The following is a 16,386-nucleotide window of genomic DNA, read 5'->3' as shown; positions in this document are numbered from 1 at the left end:
CTTTGGCTCTGACTAGGAGACTCCCAGGGACGGGGGCATCACTGACACCTGTCACCGTGCAGCCCGGAGGCAAATTCTTGCCACATTCAGAAGCCTGGGAGGCAGGATCAACTCCTGACACCCCTTCGTACCCTAGAGCCTAGTCTGGCGCCACCTTTAGCACACCTCAGTGGGGACAAAGCACTTTTCCAGACAGCCTCTGCCAGAAGGATGAAACCACAGTCATCATCTCTGTTGTAAAACTGAGAAAACTGAGGCCCAGAGAGGGCGAACAACTTGCCTGATGTCACACAGCGTGTTAGTGCCAAGGCAGGGTGTAAGTCCGGCCCCCAAGGCTGCTTGCTTTCCTCTATTCTGTTCCAAATTAAGGATCACAAGTAGATTTGTTCCAGGCAGCACACAGACTTGACGCTGCTGGGACCCTGTCCCTGGGGTGGGTGGTCTGTCCCCTGTAGGAGGCCTAGGCTGGGGACTCTGACTTCCATTTCTGCTGATCACTGCTGCCTCCAACCTGGCGCCTAAACCAGAGTCAACAACCCTCTGATAATTTCTACTACGCACTGCCATGCCAATGCGGGTATCATTTCACCATCATGATATGTGAGGCAGGTTTTGCAGGTGAGTTTGAGGACGAAGCTCAGAGATGGCACAAAGGTCATCCAAAGCCACACAGCAGAGCAGGGCTTCCAATCCTGTCTGACTCTCAGGTTTGCGCTCCCAGTCACTCCTTCCTGCAAACTCCTAGCAGGAAGACTCTTTATGACTCTTCATAAAGAGTCAAAGGTGATTTTATCCTCACGGTGCCCTTCTAAGTTCAGGGTGCAAGTATCTCAATGACCTCCAGTTCACAGGAGGGCCCCTGTGTGTGGTGGGGAGGCAGAGCCACAGAATGACTTGTGGAAGGCTGCACACCCCAGTGGGGAGGCCCTTTCCCCTGCTCCAGGCTAGGGAGACCCGGGGACTCCCAGGAGCAGCAGAGCCACAGGACACACCTGCCAAGGCATGTGGAAGGTGGGCCACCCTGGAGTGGGGAGAGAAAGGCAAAGAGGGGCTGTGCTTATTTTGGCAGTTGGGGCTTGGCACCACCCCAGGCAGGACAGTAATTCAGCAACTGGCTGATTCACCCACCGCAGGGCTCCCCTGCACTGGCTGCCTGCCCGCCGGCCCCTATTACCAGCCCACTGAGTCACGCAGGTTGCCAAGAAGCTGAGGATCCAAGAATCCAGGCCCTGCCCCAGCCACTCCCATTGGCTTTGAGCCCAGCAGGACCCAGCCCTGCCAAGGGCACCGCAGCTCCCCTCCCCAACCCTGCCTGCCCCCAGGTCCAGCTCCAGGAGGAACCCAACGTCTAACTGTAAGGATCCAAGCAGTGGCTGGGAGCTGGGGCCTACAGTGTCAGGAGTCTTGGGCCAAACCCTCATCCTGTCACTTCCTGGCTGGGTGGAGCTGGGTGAGCCAGGCAGGTTCCTTTCCCTTGCTGAGCCTTGGTTCTAGCCCATCAACAGGGAACATCTCTGCCTCAAAAAGACTGCATGCTGAAATGAAACACTGGATGGGAAGCACTCAAGATAGGGCCTGGCACATGCTCCGTGTCAAAAAACGGCACCCCAAGGTGGCATCCTCTGCAGGGAAGAACCAGAGTTCTTATTTTGAATTCAAGGCCAGCTGATACTTCTGGAAAATGCAGCTGAAATGTTGCAGCAATGTCAACTGCCATAGAGTTTCTAAACAATGTCCATTTCTCTACTGAAGGAGATGAGGATCAGTAACAGAGTTTGTAGCCTGCACTGTCTGCAGACCACAGAGAGGGCCCGGGGCACAACTATATTCACACAGCCAGACCACGCGAATTTACTGAACACCTACTAGGTGCCGGGCACTATTCAAGTGCCAGCAATAGACCAGGGAAAAACACAAAACATAAAAATCACCTTTGGCCTGGGTCATAATAAGTAAAATGCATTTTTGAAAATAAGAATGCTCCAGAAGGCAAAAACAGAACAGGGAAGGCTGATGGGGCCCATGGGGCAGGAGCAGGTGCTACAACTGCAGACAGGCCAGGAGGGCTGAGGGGGCAGCGCGGGTATGGATGGAAGGAGGGACATTAAAACATTTCACCTTGGCCGGGCGCGGTGGCTCACGCCTGTAATCCCAGCACTTTGGGAGGCCAAGGCAAGTGAATCACTTGAGCTCGGGAGTTTGAGACCAGCCTGGTCAATGTGGTGAAACCCTGCATCTACTAAAAATACAAAAAAACTAGCTCGGGTGCGGTGGCTCACGCCTGTAATCCCAGCACTTTGGGAGGCCGAGGCGGGTGGATCATGAGGTCAGGAGTTCAAGACCAGCCTGGCTAACATGGTGAAACCCTGTTTCTACAAAAAATACAAAAATTAGCCAGGCGTGGTGGCGGCGCCTGTAACCCCAGCTACTCAGGAGGCTGAGGCAGAGAATTGCTTGAACCTGGGAGACAGAGGTTGCAGTGACCAAGATCGTGCCACTGCACTCCAGCCTGGGCGACAGAGCAAGACTCCATCTCAAAAACAAACAAACAAAAAAACTAGCTGGGCATGGTGGTGCGTGCCTGTAATCCCAGCTACTCAGGAGGCTGAGGCAGGAGACTGGCTTAAATCCAGGAGGTGGAGGTTGCAGTGAGCTGAGATAGCACCACTGCATACTCCAGCCTAGGCGACAGAGCAAGACTTCGTCTCAAAAAACAAAACAAGGCTGGGCGTGGTGGCTTACGCCTGTAATCCCAGCACTTTGGGAGGCCGAGGCGGGCGGATCACTTGAGCTCAGGAGTTTGAGACCAGCCTGGCCAACACGGTAAAACCCCATCTCTACTAAAAATACAAAAAATAGACGGGTGTGGTGGTGCGCCTGTAGTCCCAGCTACTCGGGAGGCTGAAGCGGGAGAACCGCTTGAACCCGGGAGGTAAAGGTTGCAGTGAGCTGAGATCGTGCCACTGCACTCCAGCCTGGGCGACAGAGCAAGACTTCGTCTCAAAACAAAACAACACAATTCACCTACCACGGGGTCCTTTCATGCCCCCCATGGCGGGGAGTTTGTAAGCTCCTTGAGAGCAGGGACTCTGTTCCCCAGGGTCCTGATGCCTGGAACAGCATCTAGCACACAGCCGGCTCTCCATAAATGCCTAGATGAACAAGTGAGCTCGACGGGCCAGACTCTAAAATATTCGGAGGTTCTTGTGGGAAGATCACCAGGAGAGCTCCTTGGAAGAGGTGATGAGGCTAGAGAGGAGCCTGAGGGAGGGCAGGGGGGCGGAGGGCCAGGGAAGGGCGGGGCCGCCTCTGCTCACCTGGCTCCCTCCCATTAAAGTGCTTTCCCCCCAGGAACCAGGCTGAGAAGAGAGGCAGAGGCAAGCCAGGCGGGGGAAGAGCGAGGAGGAAGGCAGCCAGGCTTTCTGGGAAGCAAGAGCCCTTTTTCTTAGAAGCAGGGCCCTGGAGTTTCCCAGAAGCCAGCCTGCCCTGGGACGGTGGAGGCGGTGGTAGGTGGTCAGGTTGGCCCTGGTTTAACCTAGGGGATTTTCCCTTCCTAAATTCCTGGCCCAGGAACAATTCTTGGGGAATGGGTCTCTGTTCACAGGTAAGTAGAAGTTGCTCTGGTGTGGGCAAAGAGACCCCTCCCCAAGGCACAGCCGTGGCTGGTGAGGATGGGGGATGGGGGCTGAGCCCACATTCAGGCCCCTGTGTCCAGCAGGCCCTGGTCGCCCAGTGCACTCGGGCCAGGGGAACCAGGACAAACGGGCCCTTGTGGTTGGGAGGCTGCCTGCCGTGCCAGGGACACTGTGTGCCCGGTGCCGCCACCAGCCTGCCGCCTGCCTGAAGGGGCTGAGGGCCTGGGAAGTGGGGCTACTGTTTCCGAAGGGAACCTCCTAAGCTGCCCTGGCCTCTGGAGAGGGCACAGGGCCTTGGCTGGCTGCCAGGAGGTGGCAGGGCTGGTGCCCGCTGCCCTCTTTCTCACAGTCCTTTGCCTGCAAGAAGTTCCCCAGGGCTAGAGAAGCGCAATCCCTTGGGACTCTAGGGCCCTGGGTCTGAGGGACACTGCTGTGTCCCACCCTCCTGCCACCCACTGTCCCGTTAACCCCTGGGCTTGGCTCCTTCCTTGGCTTCTCCCCTGGAAGGCGAGGCTCAAGGGCCTCTCCTGTCTGCCTCACCTGGGATGCCTGACAAAGGACAGCAAGGTACCAGATGCCCTCCCCTGCCCAGGGACCCTCCAAGAGCTGTTCAGGTCTCCATGCCAGCATCATGGTGGGCAGCTGGGTGTGCCAGGCAGTGGCTGAGCAGTTCCCAGCTACCACAACCCTGTGAGCTGGGTCCGGCTGTCAACCCAGTAACACATGAGAAAACTGACACTCAGCCCTCCTCATGGTCACGGCTCCGGCCTGGGCCTGGTGCTTTGTTTGTTTGTTTATCTGAGACAGAGCCTTGTTCTGTCACCCAGGCTGGAGTGATCTCGGCTCGCTGCAACCTCTGCCTCCCAGGTTCAAGCAATTCTCCTGCCTCAGCCTCCGGAGTAGCTGGAATTACAGGTGTGCACCACCACGCCCGGCTAATTTTTGTATTTTTAGTAGAGATGGGGTTTCACCGTGTTGGCCAGGCTGGCCTCAAACTCCTGACCTCAGGTGATCCACCCGCCTCGACTTCCAAAGTGCTGGGAGTACAGGCATGAGCCACCGCACCTGTCCAGGTCTAGTGCTTTAAAAAGGCAAAATGCAAACTCCCACTCCCTCCCACACTCACTGTGGCAACGTGCTGTCCCTCCCCAGGCACCAGCCATGTGTCCCCACATGCAGCCACACATACCCCTTCATATATGTGCTCCCTCAGCCACTGTCAAGCTTGTCACATCTGAGCACATGCATGCTGCAGACATACAGGGTCACCCAAAGGCAGAGAGATGCCCCTGCCCCCAACACACGTGCTAGAATGCACATGTGCCCTACCGCATCCCACAGCACACAGCCGCTGCCCCTGCAGGCCCAGAGGCCCCGGATACACACCCTGCTCCCTGCATATCTGCCAGACAGCAATGGGTGCCCCGGCATCCCCAGACCCCTGAGCACCCTCCCTCAGGGCTGCGGAGAGGGGAGGAGGCAGGGCTCCATGCAGGGACTCCCCGACCCCAGCAGCTGGGAAGGAAACACCTCATGGAGTCCTGAAGAATGGCAAGCGGCTATTTCGAGGGGGCAGGGGGACCAGGCAGGCGGTGCCGCCAGCTGAGACCTTCCACACTGGGCACTACCCACCTGCCCACTACCCCCAGCTGTCACCTCCCCAGCCACCCAGGGCCTGGGGCCAGGTGGACTGCTTCACCCTTGAACTCCAGTCCTGTCAACTGGGCAGCAGGGCCTGGAACTTGGCCTCAGGGAAGAAGGGGGTCGGCGGAGAGTGGGATGCGTGGCCTGGGCAACTTACTCGCCTCCTCGGGGCCGTAGTTCCCCTACCTGAAAAAAACCTGTGGATTCAACTTAGGGCCTGCAAGTGTCCCTGCCCTCCACCCACACCCTGGCTCCCCGAGGGCAGCGGGAGCTGGTGGGCCATCGGCCATCTCCCTTCTGCGAAGCGGAGCAGACATTGGCTGCCATCTGCGGAGGGCCTGCCCATGCGGTGCCAGGGGCCTCAGGAACATCTCATACTCCCCCACATCTGTAGGCCCACAGAGGAGGCAATGGGGGTGCAGAGGAGTTAAGGAACCCACTTGTCTGGGTCCCCTGAGGCCAAGCCAGGGCTCCCATCCCAGCTCCCAGGCTTCTCTCCCCTTGACCTCTAGACAGCCCGAACTTCCCTGCGGCTGCTGTTCCTGGTGAACATCATGACAGATGACAGCACTAGTCAGGTGATTAATCAGCTGATCACTTGATCATCAGGACAGATAAGTGCTGCTGCAGCTATAGCCCAGCAGGGGTGGGGTGGGGTGGGAGCGGGAATCCCTTTGGAATGGATTCAGGTCAGGTGGTGGCAGCCCCCGGGACTTAAATACCTTCTGCCACCCTCCCCACGGTCCCACCCTCCCAGTTTTGAACTTACATTACGGGCAAAGGGCACCCCCCCACACACACATCTGGGATCAGGACAAAGTCCCAAGAGGGGCGGGTGCCAGAGGTGGGGGAAGTTCCTGGACTCAGGGCCTCTGGTTGGCCAAGGGTGCTTTCTTCTTTCTCTCCACTGGACAAGCCCACCCCTCCCTGCCTTCCTCCCTCGGAACACAAAGGTCAGATGGGCACACCTGACCTCTCGGGTGGTGTCCAGCAGAGAGGTCCTGCACCCTTCCCATGGGAGCCCTTTCTGGACCCTAACCTAGAAAGAGGGAAGGACCTAGAAAGAGGGGTGCCCTCCAGCAGGCAGTGGGTCCCGGCCCCCCTTATCTTTCCCAGAAGGACTGGGCAGCTCAATTCAGTTAATTATGTGCCCACCATGCAGTGCAGGGAGGGGAGGCCAACGTGGGGGAGGGGGTGGGGAAGGTCCTTGGTGCAGCACCCACGCAGGGTGGGTGGGGCTGTGTGCCTGAATCTTCCCTCCCACCAACTGGCCTCCTGCAGCCTGTTCCTTGGTGCTGGGCTGGGGGCTCGCCTCGTCCACCCGCCTTCTTGGCGTGGCATCGGGCATGAACGTGGGCCGGGTATGCACGCACCTTGGGCTGTGGGCCGGCAGTTCCCCGCCACTGTCTGTGCTGCCCTCTGCCCTGCCCCTCCTCCTGTGGCACTCCAGCTGGGGGTGGCTGGGCAGAGTCCCCATGGGATCACCCTGAGCCCAGCCAACGACCCCCAAGTGAACATATGAGCCAACTCCAGAGGTGGGCATGCCCCTTGCCCATTTGACAGATGGGGCAAGAGAGGCTCAGAGGGGTGAAATCATGACCCAGGGTCACACAGTGAGCAAATGATCAGGGTCAGCCTGGCATCCTGGCTCCATGAGAGCACCGGGAGGTCCTGCAGAGTTGTCACTAACAGTCCTACCCTCACTGCCATCCCCAGAGAGAACATCTGAGGCAACCAGGTCTCACAGCCTTCCCATCCCCAAAGTCCAACCCACTGGGCAGTGTGGCCCCACCTGCCTTCTCCCACCATTCTACTGCCCCACCCTCTCCCAGGGTCTGGGGCTCCACCTCGCTCCTTCCAGGCTGGACACCCCTCATCCATGTTCTCACCTCGGCTCCCGCAGTGCCCAAGTCTGGGTGCAGGGTGGGTGCCCACAAACTAAGGCAGCCCCTATGGGAGCCCAGAGGGCAGGGCTTTCTTACACCCTCACAGCAACTGCGGGGGCCTCAGGGCAGACAGGGAAGCTCAGAGGGGTCCTGTGCTGCTTCTAGGATGCCCAGCAATAAGCGCTGAGCTGGAATTTGGACCCAGGTGTCCTGCTCCAAAGCCACCTGCCTCACCTGAGGACCAGGGTCCTGATGGCCGAGGTGGATGCCGACATGTGAGGAGGAAGGGCAGTGGCGGCCTGGTCCTGGTCCCCTCACTCTCCTGCCCCAAGGCCCCAGTAGGTGACATAATTCACAGGGCAATGTTTATGCACTGAATGGTGAACACACAGGCAGAGGGGTAGATGGGCCACCAATGGGGAAACTGAGGCCAGTGAGAAGGGACACACTAAGGTCACACAGTCAGTCGGTATCAAAGTTGGCCCAGAACCACAGTCCCCTGTTCCAAGGGCTGTACCCAGCCCAACCACAACCTGGCATGCCATCCAGCCCCAGGCCAGGGAGCCCACGGCTGCAGGGCGGCAAAGCACACGGTACCACACGTGGTACCCCATGGCCCCACACACTCTGGCTGGCACCGAGCCATCGCTGTGCTTTCTGACCTTGCGTTTTCTGACATTCTGCCACTGTCAACTCTCACTCAGGTATCCAGGAAGTGGCCTCTGTTGCTAGGGAACTGGCTTGATGCCGGGTGGCTGGCAGAGTGGGGAGATGGGGAGGGGGGAGTGGACTGGGGTGTCCCTCAGGAAGGATCCAGGGGCAGAGGCTACTGGGTCCTGTGTCAGGGTGGAGGGCCATGAGAAGTATCTGAGGAAACTCAGCAGGTCAGGCCCCTTCCTCCCCAGGCTCTAATGAAAGTCCTGGACCCTGGTCTCTGCATTTTCTCTTTCAGCCTCAGAGTCTTCTTTTTGGGCCAGGGGTGGGTGTGCGCTGGTGGGGGTTGGAGGTGAGCCATCGGAAAGCCCATCGGAAAGCCCCAGCCCTGAGCCTTCCTGCAGGCAAGTATTTTGGGGGCCAGCAGTTGCCAAGCAACTGCTCTGGGTTGCCATGGGAACACTCCCTTTTTTCTGGGGCTTGTCATTTTTAGGGGGATGCCACAATGCTTCCCGTTCCCTTTCCTCTCCACTTCCTCACCCTGGCTTGGCTGCCCTGGGAGGGGACACTGGGAGTCCATAAGCTCACACCCCACCCCTATGGGGGGCCCACATACCCCTGGCCCTAAGACTCTTTGAGGCTCCAGAATCAAGAACCCCCAAAATGCAGAGCCCAGAGTCCAAGGCCTTCATTAGAGCAGGGAGATGATGAAAGGGGCTCATTAGCTCTGTTTACGTCTCCTTGCCGCCATTAACCACCACTTGGGGCCTAGGGCCTCCCAGCCCCACCCTGCCCAGCAGCCGGGCCCACCCCTGACCGTTGGAAGGCCACTGTAATTGGAAGGAATGTGGTCCTGGTGCCTGGCCCTTCCCAGGCTTGTGTGCACACAGGGAGGCGCCATTGCCAAGCTGCCACTACCTAGCTGTGGGAGTTCCTTCCCCTTCCAGTGCCTCAGTTTCCCCACCTGGAAGTGAGGATGGCAGTGGCACTTATCTTGCAGAGTGCTGAGCAGATACAAGGGACACTTTAGCACAAGGCCTACGGGCTGGCTGTCATCACCAGGCACCTCTGCAGCAGGGGACAGAGGGAAGGACTCTGTGGAGAATAGCCCTGTGGCCAGCGTGCAATGGTGACTGACCATGCCACTGATGGCAGAGTGGCCACTGAATCCAGGTCCCCAGGCTCGCAGCCCATGCCTTCTCCACAAGATCTGTCTGCCCCATACCCCTGACCCTTCCACAGAAGCCAGGGTGCTCCCCATGGGCCAGGCACCCAGTGCCAGCCAGGTGTACAGAGGCCAATATCTTCTGTGTGAATCAATCACTGAACCAACTGTCAAGGACCAGCAGCCTCAGGGGCGGGCCTGGTAGCTCGGTGAGCGAGGAGGTGGTGGGAGGGCCTTGTGCGGGTAGGGAGGTGACAGTAAGAAATGGCCTCTGGCTGGATGCAGTGTCTCAAGCCTTTAATCCTAGCAGTTTGGGAGGCCGAGGCGGGGGGATCCCTTGAGCCCAGGTGTTTGAGACCAGCCTGGGCAACATGGTGAAACTGTTTCTACAAAAAAATCCAAAAATTAGCTGGGAGTGTTGGCGTGCACCTGCCACCCCAGCTACTCTGGAGGTCTGAGCCCAGGAGGTCGAGGACGCAGTGAGCCGTGATCTGGCCCCTGCACTGCAGCCTGGGCCACAGAGCAAGACCCTGTCTCAATACTAATACTAATAATACTAATACTACTAATAATAATAAAATAAAGGAATGGCTTCCACTCATTCCACTCCTGGGCCAGCGGCCCGCTGTGCACTCCGCTCCCTTTCGCTGATGCCATGTGAGCGGCTCCATGGCGGGGACCTGACCCCTGCTCCTCAGCCCCACACTGCCTCGCCCCTTTGTATATCAAAGGCGCCTCTGAGGGGCTGTGCTGACCCCCACCAGGAGCAGCAGGACCACCTCAGGCATCCCAGCTCCCCTGAGGCAGGGTCTGGGGCTGGGGTTGGGGGGAAGGACCCCTCAAGTCTCTATCTGCACAGACAGCCCACCCGTGCCCAGGGCTGCCTTCCGAGCACCCGCAGACCTGGGCCTGCAGTAACAGGAGAGCTATCTGCAAACCGCAGTGTAATCAGCCGCACGGCCTCTGCAGAGGCCTGAGAAAGGCCGGCTCAGCTTGCAGGCGAGGAACCAAACGAAAGGCAAACTCCTGGCCCCTGTGGGCCCCGGCCCCTGCAGCCTCGCAGGTCCCCTATCCCTCCTCCCTGCCTTCCTTTCCGCCCCGCTGACACCACGGTCTGCAAACCACGGTCCTCCTCGCCACCCCTGTCACCTCCTCCTCCGCCCCCCGCCGGCCTCCGACGCAAAGTCGCCACCCAGTCACCCCGCCTCGGCCCCGCCTGGTTTGATTTCCTCCCGTGTGTGTCACCCATGAGGTGGCCGTGCCCCTGGCCTGTTTACAGCTGTGCGCAGGCTCCTCGCAACCCGAAAGCGAGACCTTTGTCTGCGGCAGCTCCGCGCCGGGCTGGGCGGCCGCAAGGGAGGGCACAGCGCCACCTGCTGGTGCTGCCGCCAGAACGCGCCAAGCTGAGGAGCAGGCGGGCTCCGCTCACGCCCCCACACCCCCTAGCTGGGGGCTGGGTTCCCGCGATGTCTTGCGACTCCCCGCTGCTCCCCTAGTCCCCGTAGGCACGCGGGTACCCGGCCTTTGGGAGGGGGATCATTCCCAATACTCCTGTTACGGGTTGAACTGTGTCCCTGAACAAAAAGATCTCTGGTACCCGTGAATGAGATCTTATTTGGAAATAGGGTCTGTGCGGATAGAATCCGGATGAGGTCACACTGGAGTAGGGTGGGCCTTAATCCAATGACTGCTATCCTTATGATAACAGGGAAAAGTGGACAGACACGCACAGGCGGACAGACACGAACTGATGAAGGCACAGTTTGCAGTCACACGTCTACAAAACCAGGAACGAATGCCAAGGAAACTGGCAGCCACCAGAGGTTGGAAGATGCAAGGAAGGATCCTCTCCTAGAACCTTCAGAGACAGCCTGGCCTTGCTGACCCCTGGATTTTGGACTTCTGGCCTTTAGAACTGTGAGAGAATACATTTCTGTTGTGTTGAGCCACCCAGCACTTCGTGACAGCAGCCCAGGAAGCTGACCCGATAGACACTGGTCCCAGTCATCACCCTCTGTGCCATCACCACACCTCCCCTCCACGAATCAACCACGACCACAGGACACCTCCTTCTGGAATCTCTCTGTGCCCACGCACTCCCCAGATGAGCACTTCCCCTTCCCCTGGCAACTCCCCGGATTCTTGTTACCCCCACCCCCCGCCCTGGCATGGCCTGGGCCCAGGAGACAGATACGAAATGAATGAGTGAATATCCACCTTTGCTACTTCGTCATATTCAGATGTTCGTAAAAATCTCTATGTTCGTCATATTCAGATGTTCGTAAAAATCAAGTGGCAGCAGTGCTGGGGGTTAAGGAAATGGGGAGAGTGATGGCAGATGTGTGAGGGGAGACAAGGGGCACTTCCAGGTACTCACAGCCACCCTGGGAGCTGGGACAGCCAACCAGTGTGTTCTCATGCTCCCAGCCCCTGAGGCTCAGAGAGGGGAAGCCATCTGGGTCACCAAGATCCTGCCTCTTGCCAGTTCTGTGACCCCAAACTAGCCATTGTGCCTTTCAGGGCCTCCCCAGTCTCCTGACCTGCACAATGGGGATGGTTCTAACGTCTACTTCCTGGGAACATCACCACGCTAATGTGAGACAATACTACAAAACCTGTTAGCTGCCTCACAGACTTAGAGATGGAAGGATTAGGAAGGAAAGGGGCCTTCAGAGACTGCAGGGTCCTGCTGACCCCTGGATTTTGGACCTCTGGCCTTTACAACTGTGAGGAAAGAAACTTCTCACAGGGGCGAGACACAGCCCGGAATACAAGTCGGACAGGCTGGGCACTGGTGCTGTGATCTGGGGAAAGTCACTCCCTTCTTGGTCTGGTTTCCTCATTTGCACCATGAACGGGTTGAAAATGAAGCAAAAATCAGATATCGGCCCCCTGTGGCATATGGGAGCATCTTCCAATGGGAACACCTTCCAATGGCTCCCATGATGTTTGTTTGTTTGTTTGTTCGTTTGTTTATTGAGACAGGGTCTGCCTCCGTCGCCCAGGCTGGAGTGCAGTGGCATGATCTTGGCTCACTGCACTCATCACCTTCCAGGTTCAAGTGATTTTCCTGCCTCAGCCTCCGGAGTAGCTGGGATTATAGGCACCTGCCGAGACACCCAGCTAATTTTTGTATTTCTTTTTTGTAGAGACGGGGTTTCACCATGTTGGCCAGGCTGGTGTTGAACTCCTGACCTCAGGTGATCCACCCGCCTCGGCCTCCCAAAATGCTGAGATTACAGGTGTGAGCCACCGCGCCCAGCCTCCGTCATGTTTAGAATCAGGCCTGACTGCCTCCTCTCAGACACTGTCCCAGGCAGCCTCCACACTGGCTCCAGAGATCCCTGCCTCCTGGTACATAAGTTGCTGAGTGATCCCCTTCCTCCGAGGGTGATTGGATTTAGTGACTGGCTTCTCACCAACAGAACACAGCACAGGTGACGTGAGGTCACTTCCAAGATTTACAAAAAACTATGACTTCTGTCTTGCTTGTTTGCTCTTGTTTTCCTCCCCACCTTCACCCCTCACTCTGGGGAAGTGAGTTCTGATGCCGTGAGCTGCCTGCCCTACAGAGAGACCCACATGGCAGTGAAACAAGGGAGGGCCCCCACCAACAGTCACAGAGGAACTGATGCCCTCAGTCAAAACTGAATCCTGCCAATAACATGAGAATGGCCTGGGGGCGGGTCCTGCCCAGTCCAGCCATGGATGAGACCCCAGTCCCAGCCTCCCTTGAGACCTGGGGGCAGAGGCACCCAGCTGAGCTGCCCTGGATCCGGGTCCACAGAAACTGTGTGATGATCAATGTCTGTTGCTGGAAGCTGTTCATTAGGGTAGTGTTGTCACACAGCTGTCCACAGGCCCCTGGGCTGCCCCTCCCACCCCCAGCTCACTTGGGCCACACTGGCCTCCTTTCTCACTCCTCTCTGGCCAAACTCATTTCTGCCTCCCAGCCCTGCCTGCTGAGCCTTCTCCATCACACTGTCCAGACTCGTGCAGGGCTGGCCCATGCTTTGTCTTCTGGCCACAGCACAGATGGCCCCTTAGCGAGACCTCTCAGATCCCCACCCAGCAGGCCCCAGCCCTCCCTGGCAGCCCCGGCATTATTTTCGCTGCAGCACTTGCTTTTTCCTTTCTGTGCCTGTTTGCTTTTGTGCCCTGTCCATCGCCCCCTCCAGACTGCCAGCTCTGGAGGGCAGGCCCCCCTGGGTCACTTTCAGAGCCACGCCCAAGCCCAACGCTGCCCCCCCCACAACCCAGGGTGAGTGCTTGGGCACACCTGCTAAAGGGAAAGAGGAAGCTCTTGGAGCCCCCTCCCGCCTCTGAGCAGCTAACATTGTGGAGAGGGATGCTAGTAATGGGGGGTGTGCATTGGGTGGAGGCCGGGGTCCCCCAGAGGGACCCTGCCGGGCCCTCCCTGACTCCAGTTGCTCCAATGAGCACAGTGGGCACTGCCTCCCCCTGGTGGCCGGCACTAGCACAGCAGCAGCCTCAGGCAGAAAACCCAGAAAACAAAACACACACCTTTGTTTGGGTGTTGTCAAGGTAGCAGCTCTCCTGAGTCCCAGGGGGTCAAAGGAGCAGAACCTGCAGGCTCCAGGGGTAATTCAAGGAGCCTCAGAAGCTTCATTTGCTCCCCTCTTTCCCTCTGCTGGTCCTGGGGTGTCCAGTTCATTCGTGAGGCCTCCTCACTCCAACCAGGGCAACAGCTCTGGCCCCACTTCCAAATAAGAACCCTGAGGCTCCAACAAGGACAGTCTTGTCCCACAAGAGTTGTCCAGTGCTTGGCCACGCTCTGCACCACCCCAGGCCCTCAGCCCTTCAGCCCCCCCGGCTTCTCTTGCTCAGAAGAACCTCCAAGAAGAAGGCATTTTCCACAGACCTCGGTGGGTAGTGGGGGCATCCCCAGTGGAGACCTAAGGCCGACAGACACGTCTACGAGCCTGTGGGACCCTTGGGGTCACCCAGGCCAAACATTCCAATTTATAGAGCAGGAATTTGAGGCTTCCTTTCCTACAGCCCCGTCCACACTGAAGGGGTCTTTTCCTGCTTCCAGGTGATCACAGCGGTGAACACAGAACCCCACAGTCTGTCCTCTCCAGGCTGCCCCAGCCCAGACAGATCCTGGGAACCTTGGAGAATCCCCGCCCATCAAGCTGGCGTGTCCTCCCCTTGCCCCCCACCCCGTGCCATGGCCCCAGGCATGTTGCTGGGTACTGGATGCCCCTGCCCATGGCAGAGTAGCCCCCGCCCTCTTTCTTCTTTCCCCCAGTCACTTCCCCAGCGTCCCGTCCTACTCTTAGCCCCAGGAAGTGTGTGGTGTGTGTGTCTGCGTGTGTGTGAGCATGTATGCGCAGGCCTGCGCCTGTACGTGCGCGGAGAAGCCCAGGCAAATGAGCCCACATGGGAGATGGGCAGGGGTCCCCAGGATCTTAGAGGCTGTCATTCCCAAAGCAAACCCCACGGGAAGGGTGAGCCGAGCCCTTCCTGGCCTAAGAGGCCGGAACCCTCCCTTCATCTCTGGACTCCGCCAACTTCGTGTGCCCCGGGCCAGTCCCTGCCCCTCTCCTGTCCTCAGTTTCCCTACTGTCCCGGGCGGGGTTGGACGCGGAGCTGCGTAAGCGCACGCTCAGCGTGGACGCGGCGCCGGGCTCCCTCCCCGCGGTGGGTGTGGGCTGGGGCATGCGGTCCTCCCTCCACCCGCGACGCGGGGCTGGGGACGGCGCGCACTCACCTGGCAATCTACCATCATCCTCAGCCTCGGTGGCACATCGCCGGCCCCAGGGCGGGACCCGGGGCTCGCAGAGGCCGCTCGCCTGGGCCCGCGCGCGGCGCAGGGGTGCGCCCGGCTGCGGGGCTCATGGCGCGGCCTCCGGTCCCCGCCGGGCCCAGGACTCTGCGGCCCTCGGGGCCGCCCTGGCCGCCGCCAGCGCCGCTCCCATTGTCTGCGCCGCGCCGCGCTCCGGCCGCTCGGGCCTCGCCGCTCGGTTCCGCCCCGGCTCCCCGGGCTCGGGCCCGGGTGGGCGGGGACAGCCGCGGCCCCGCCCCAGCCCGCCCGCAGGTGCGAGGGGCGCGCCCCGCCGCGCGAGCTCGGGGACGCGCTCGGGGGCGCGCTCAGGCCTCCCTCCCGCGGGCCGACGCGGGTGTTCCCCCCGCGGGGCAGCCGGGCCTGGTGTCCAAGGCCGGGCGCGCACACGGGGCCTGCGCGGGACCGCAGACAGCGCGTGCACGTCACTCCGCTTCGCCGCGCGCACGCGCCACGCGCCACTCGCCACTCGCCACTCGCCACGCTCCCAGCGCGGTGTGCGGCCGATCTCACGTGTCCGTCCGCCCCAGCCGCCTGCTCAGTACTCCCTACCCCGCTAGGACCTAGGGCCAACCTCGCCCCAGCGAGGCGGGGGCCGCTGAGTCGGCGCGCCGGCGTCACCAAATATACACGTTCACCCTGCCGCCCAGCACCCCGATGCCACCTGCTGGACTCGGCTCGGCGGGTGGCTGGGAGCTGGGGGACCCGAGGTGACAGCGAACTCAGCCTGGGCAGGGAGAAAGTCAGGTCTCCCCTTCCCCTCCTCTTCCCCACTTCCCTCCTTGTCTTCCCTGACAGCACCCGGGACCACAAGGTCCAGCTGCAGCTTCAGCTGGTATAAGATGGGGCTCAAGGGAGCCTGGGGGAAGGAGGCCTCACACTGGGGTTGAGCGACTGTTGGGGGTAGTCAGTGTTATTAGGGCTAACTGATTTCGTCCCTTTTTATTTTTTATTTATTTTTGTTTTTGAGACGGAGTCTCGTTTGTTTGTTTTTTGAGATGAAGTCTCACTCTTGTCCCCCAGGCTGGAGTGCAATGGCGCGATCTCGGCTCACTGCAACCTCCACCTCCCAGGTTCAAGCAATTCTCCTGCCTCAGCCTCCTGAGTAGCTGGGATTACAGGCACCTGCCACCACGCCCGGCTAATTTTGTATTTTTAGTAGAGATGGGGTTTCACCATGTTGGCCAGGCTGGTCTCGAACTCCAGACGTCAGGTGATGCTCCCGACTTGGCCTCCCAAAGTGCTGGGATTACAGGCATGAGCCACTGCACCAGCCGCAGTCTCCTTCTTGTCGACCAGGCTGGAATGCAGTGGCTAGATCACGGCTCACTGCAACCTCTGCCTCCTGGGTTCAAGCGATTCTCCTGCCTCAGCCTCCCAAGTAGCTGGGATTACAGGTGCACGCTGCCACCACTGCGCCCGCCTAATTTTTGTGTTTTTAGTAGAGACAGAGTTTCACCATATTGGCCAGGCTGGTCTCGAACTTCTGACCTCAGGTGATCTGCCCTCCTCGGCCTCCCAAAGTGTTGGGATTACAGGCGTGAGCCACTTTGCCTGGCCGACCCTTTTGATTTATTTATTTATTTTATTTATTTT

General features: G+C 59.2%; 1 protein-coding gene across 9 annotated transcripts in view; it reads right to left on the bottom strand.

Moving 5' to 3' along the window:
* Positions 1-14,967, bottom strand: part of RALGDS (ral guanine nucleotide dissociation stimulator) — a 51,119-nt gene extending 36,152 nt beyond the window's left edge. For 3 of the 9 annotated variants that reach the window (XM_054659239.2, XM_054659240.2, XM_054659241.2), the window contains exon 1: positions 14,719-14,959. In XM_054659239.2, coding sequence (XP_054515214.1) covers positions 14,719-14,736 — 18 coding nt within the window. In that variant the 5' untranslated portion in view covers positions 14,737-14,959. Of the gene's footprint in view, positions 1-14,718 lie in introns of all 9 variants that reach the window. The other 6 variants (XM_054659243.2, XM_054659244.2, XM_063787474.1 and 3 more) reach the window with 3 other exon arrangements.
* Between the last annotated feature and the right edge of the window lie 1,419 nt (positions 14,968-16,386).

The sequence above is a fragment of the Pan troglodytes genome, chromosome 11 (assembly GCF_028858775.2).
Source record: "Pan troglodytes isolate AG18354 chromosome 11, NHGRI_mPanTro3-v2.0_pri, whole genome shotgun sequence".
Classification (NCBI taxonomy): Eukaryota; Metazoa; Chordata; class Mammalia; order Primates; family Hominidae; genus Pan; species Pan troglodytes.
Note: the sequence above shows the minus strand (reverse complement) of the source record. Positions and strands in the feature narration are given on the sequence as shown.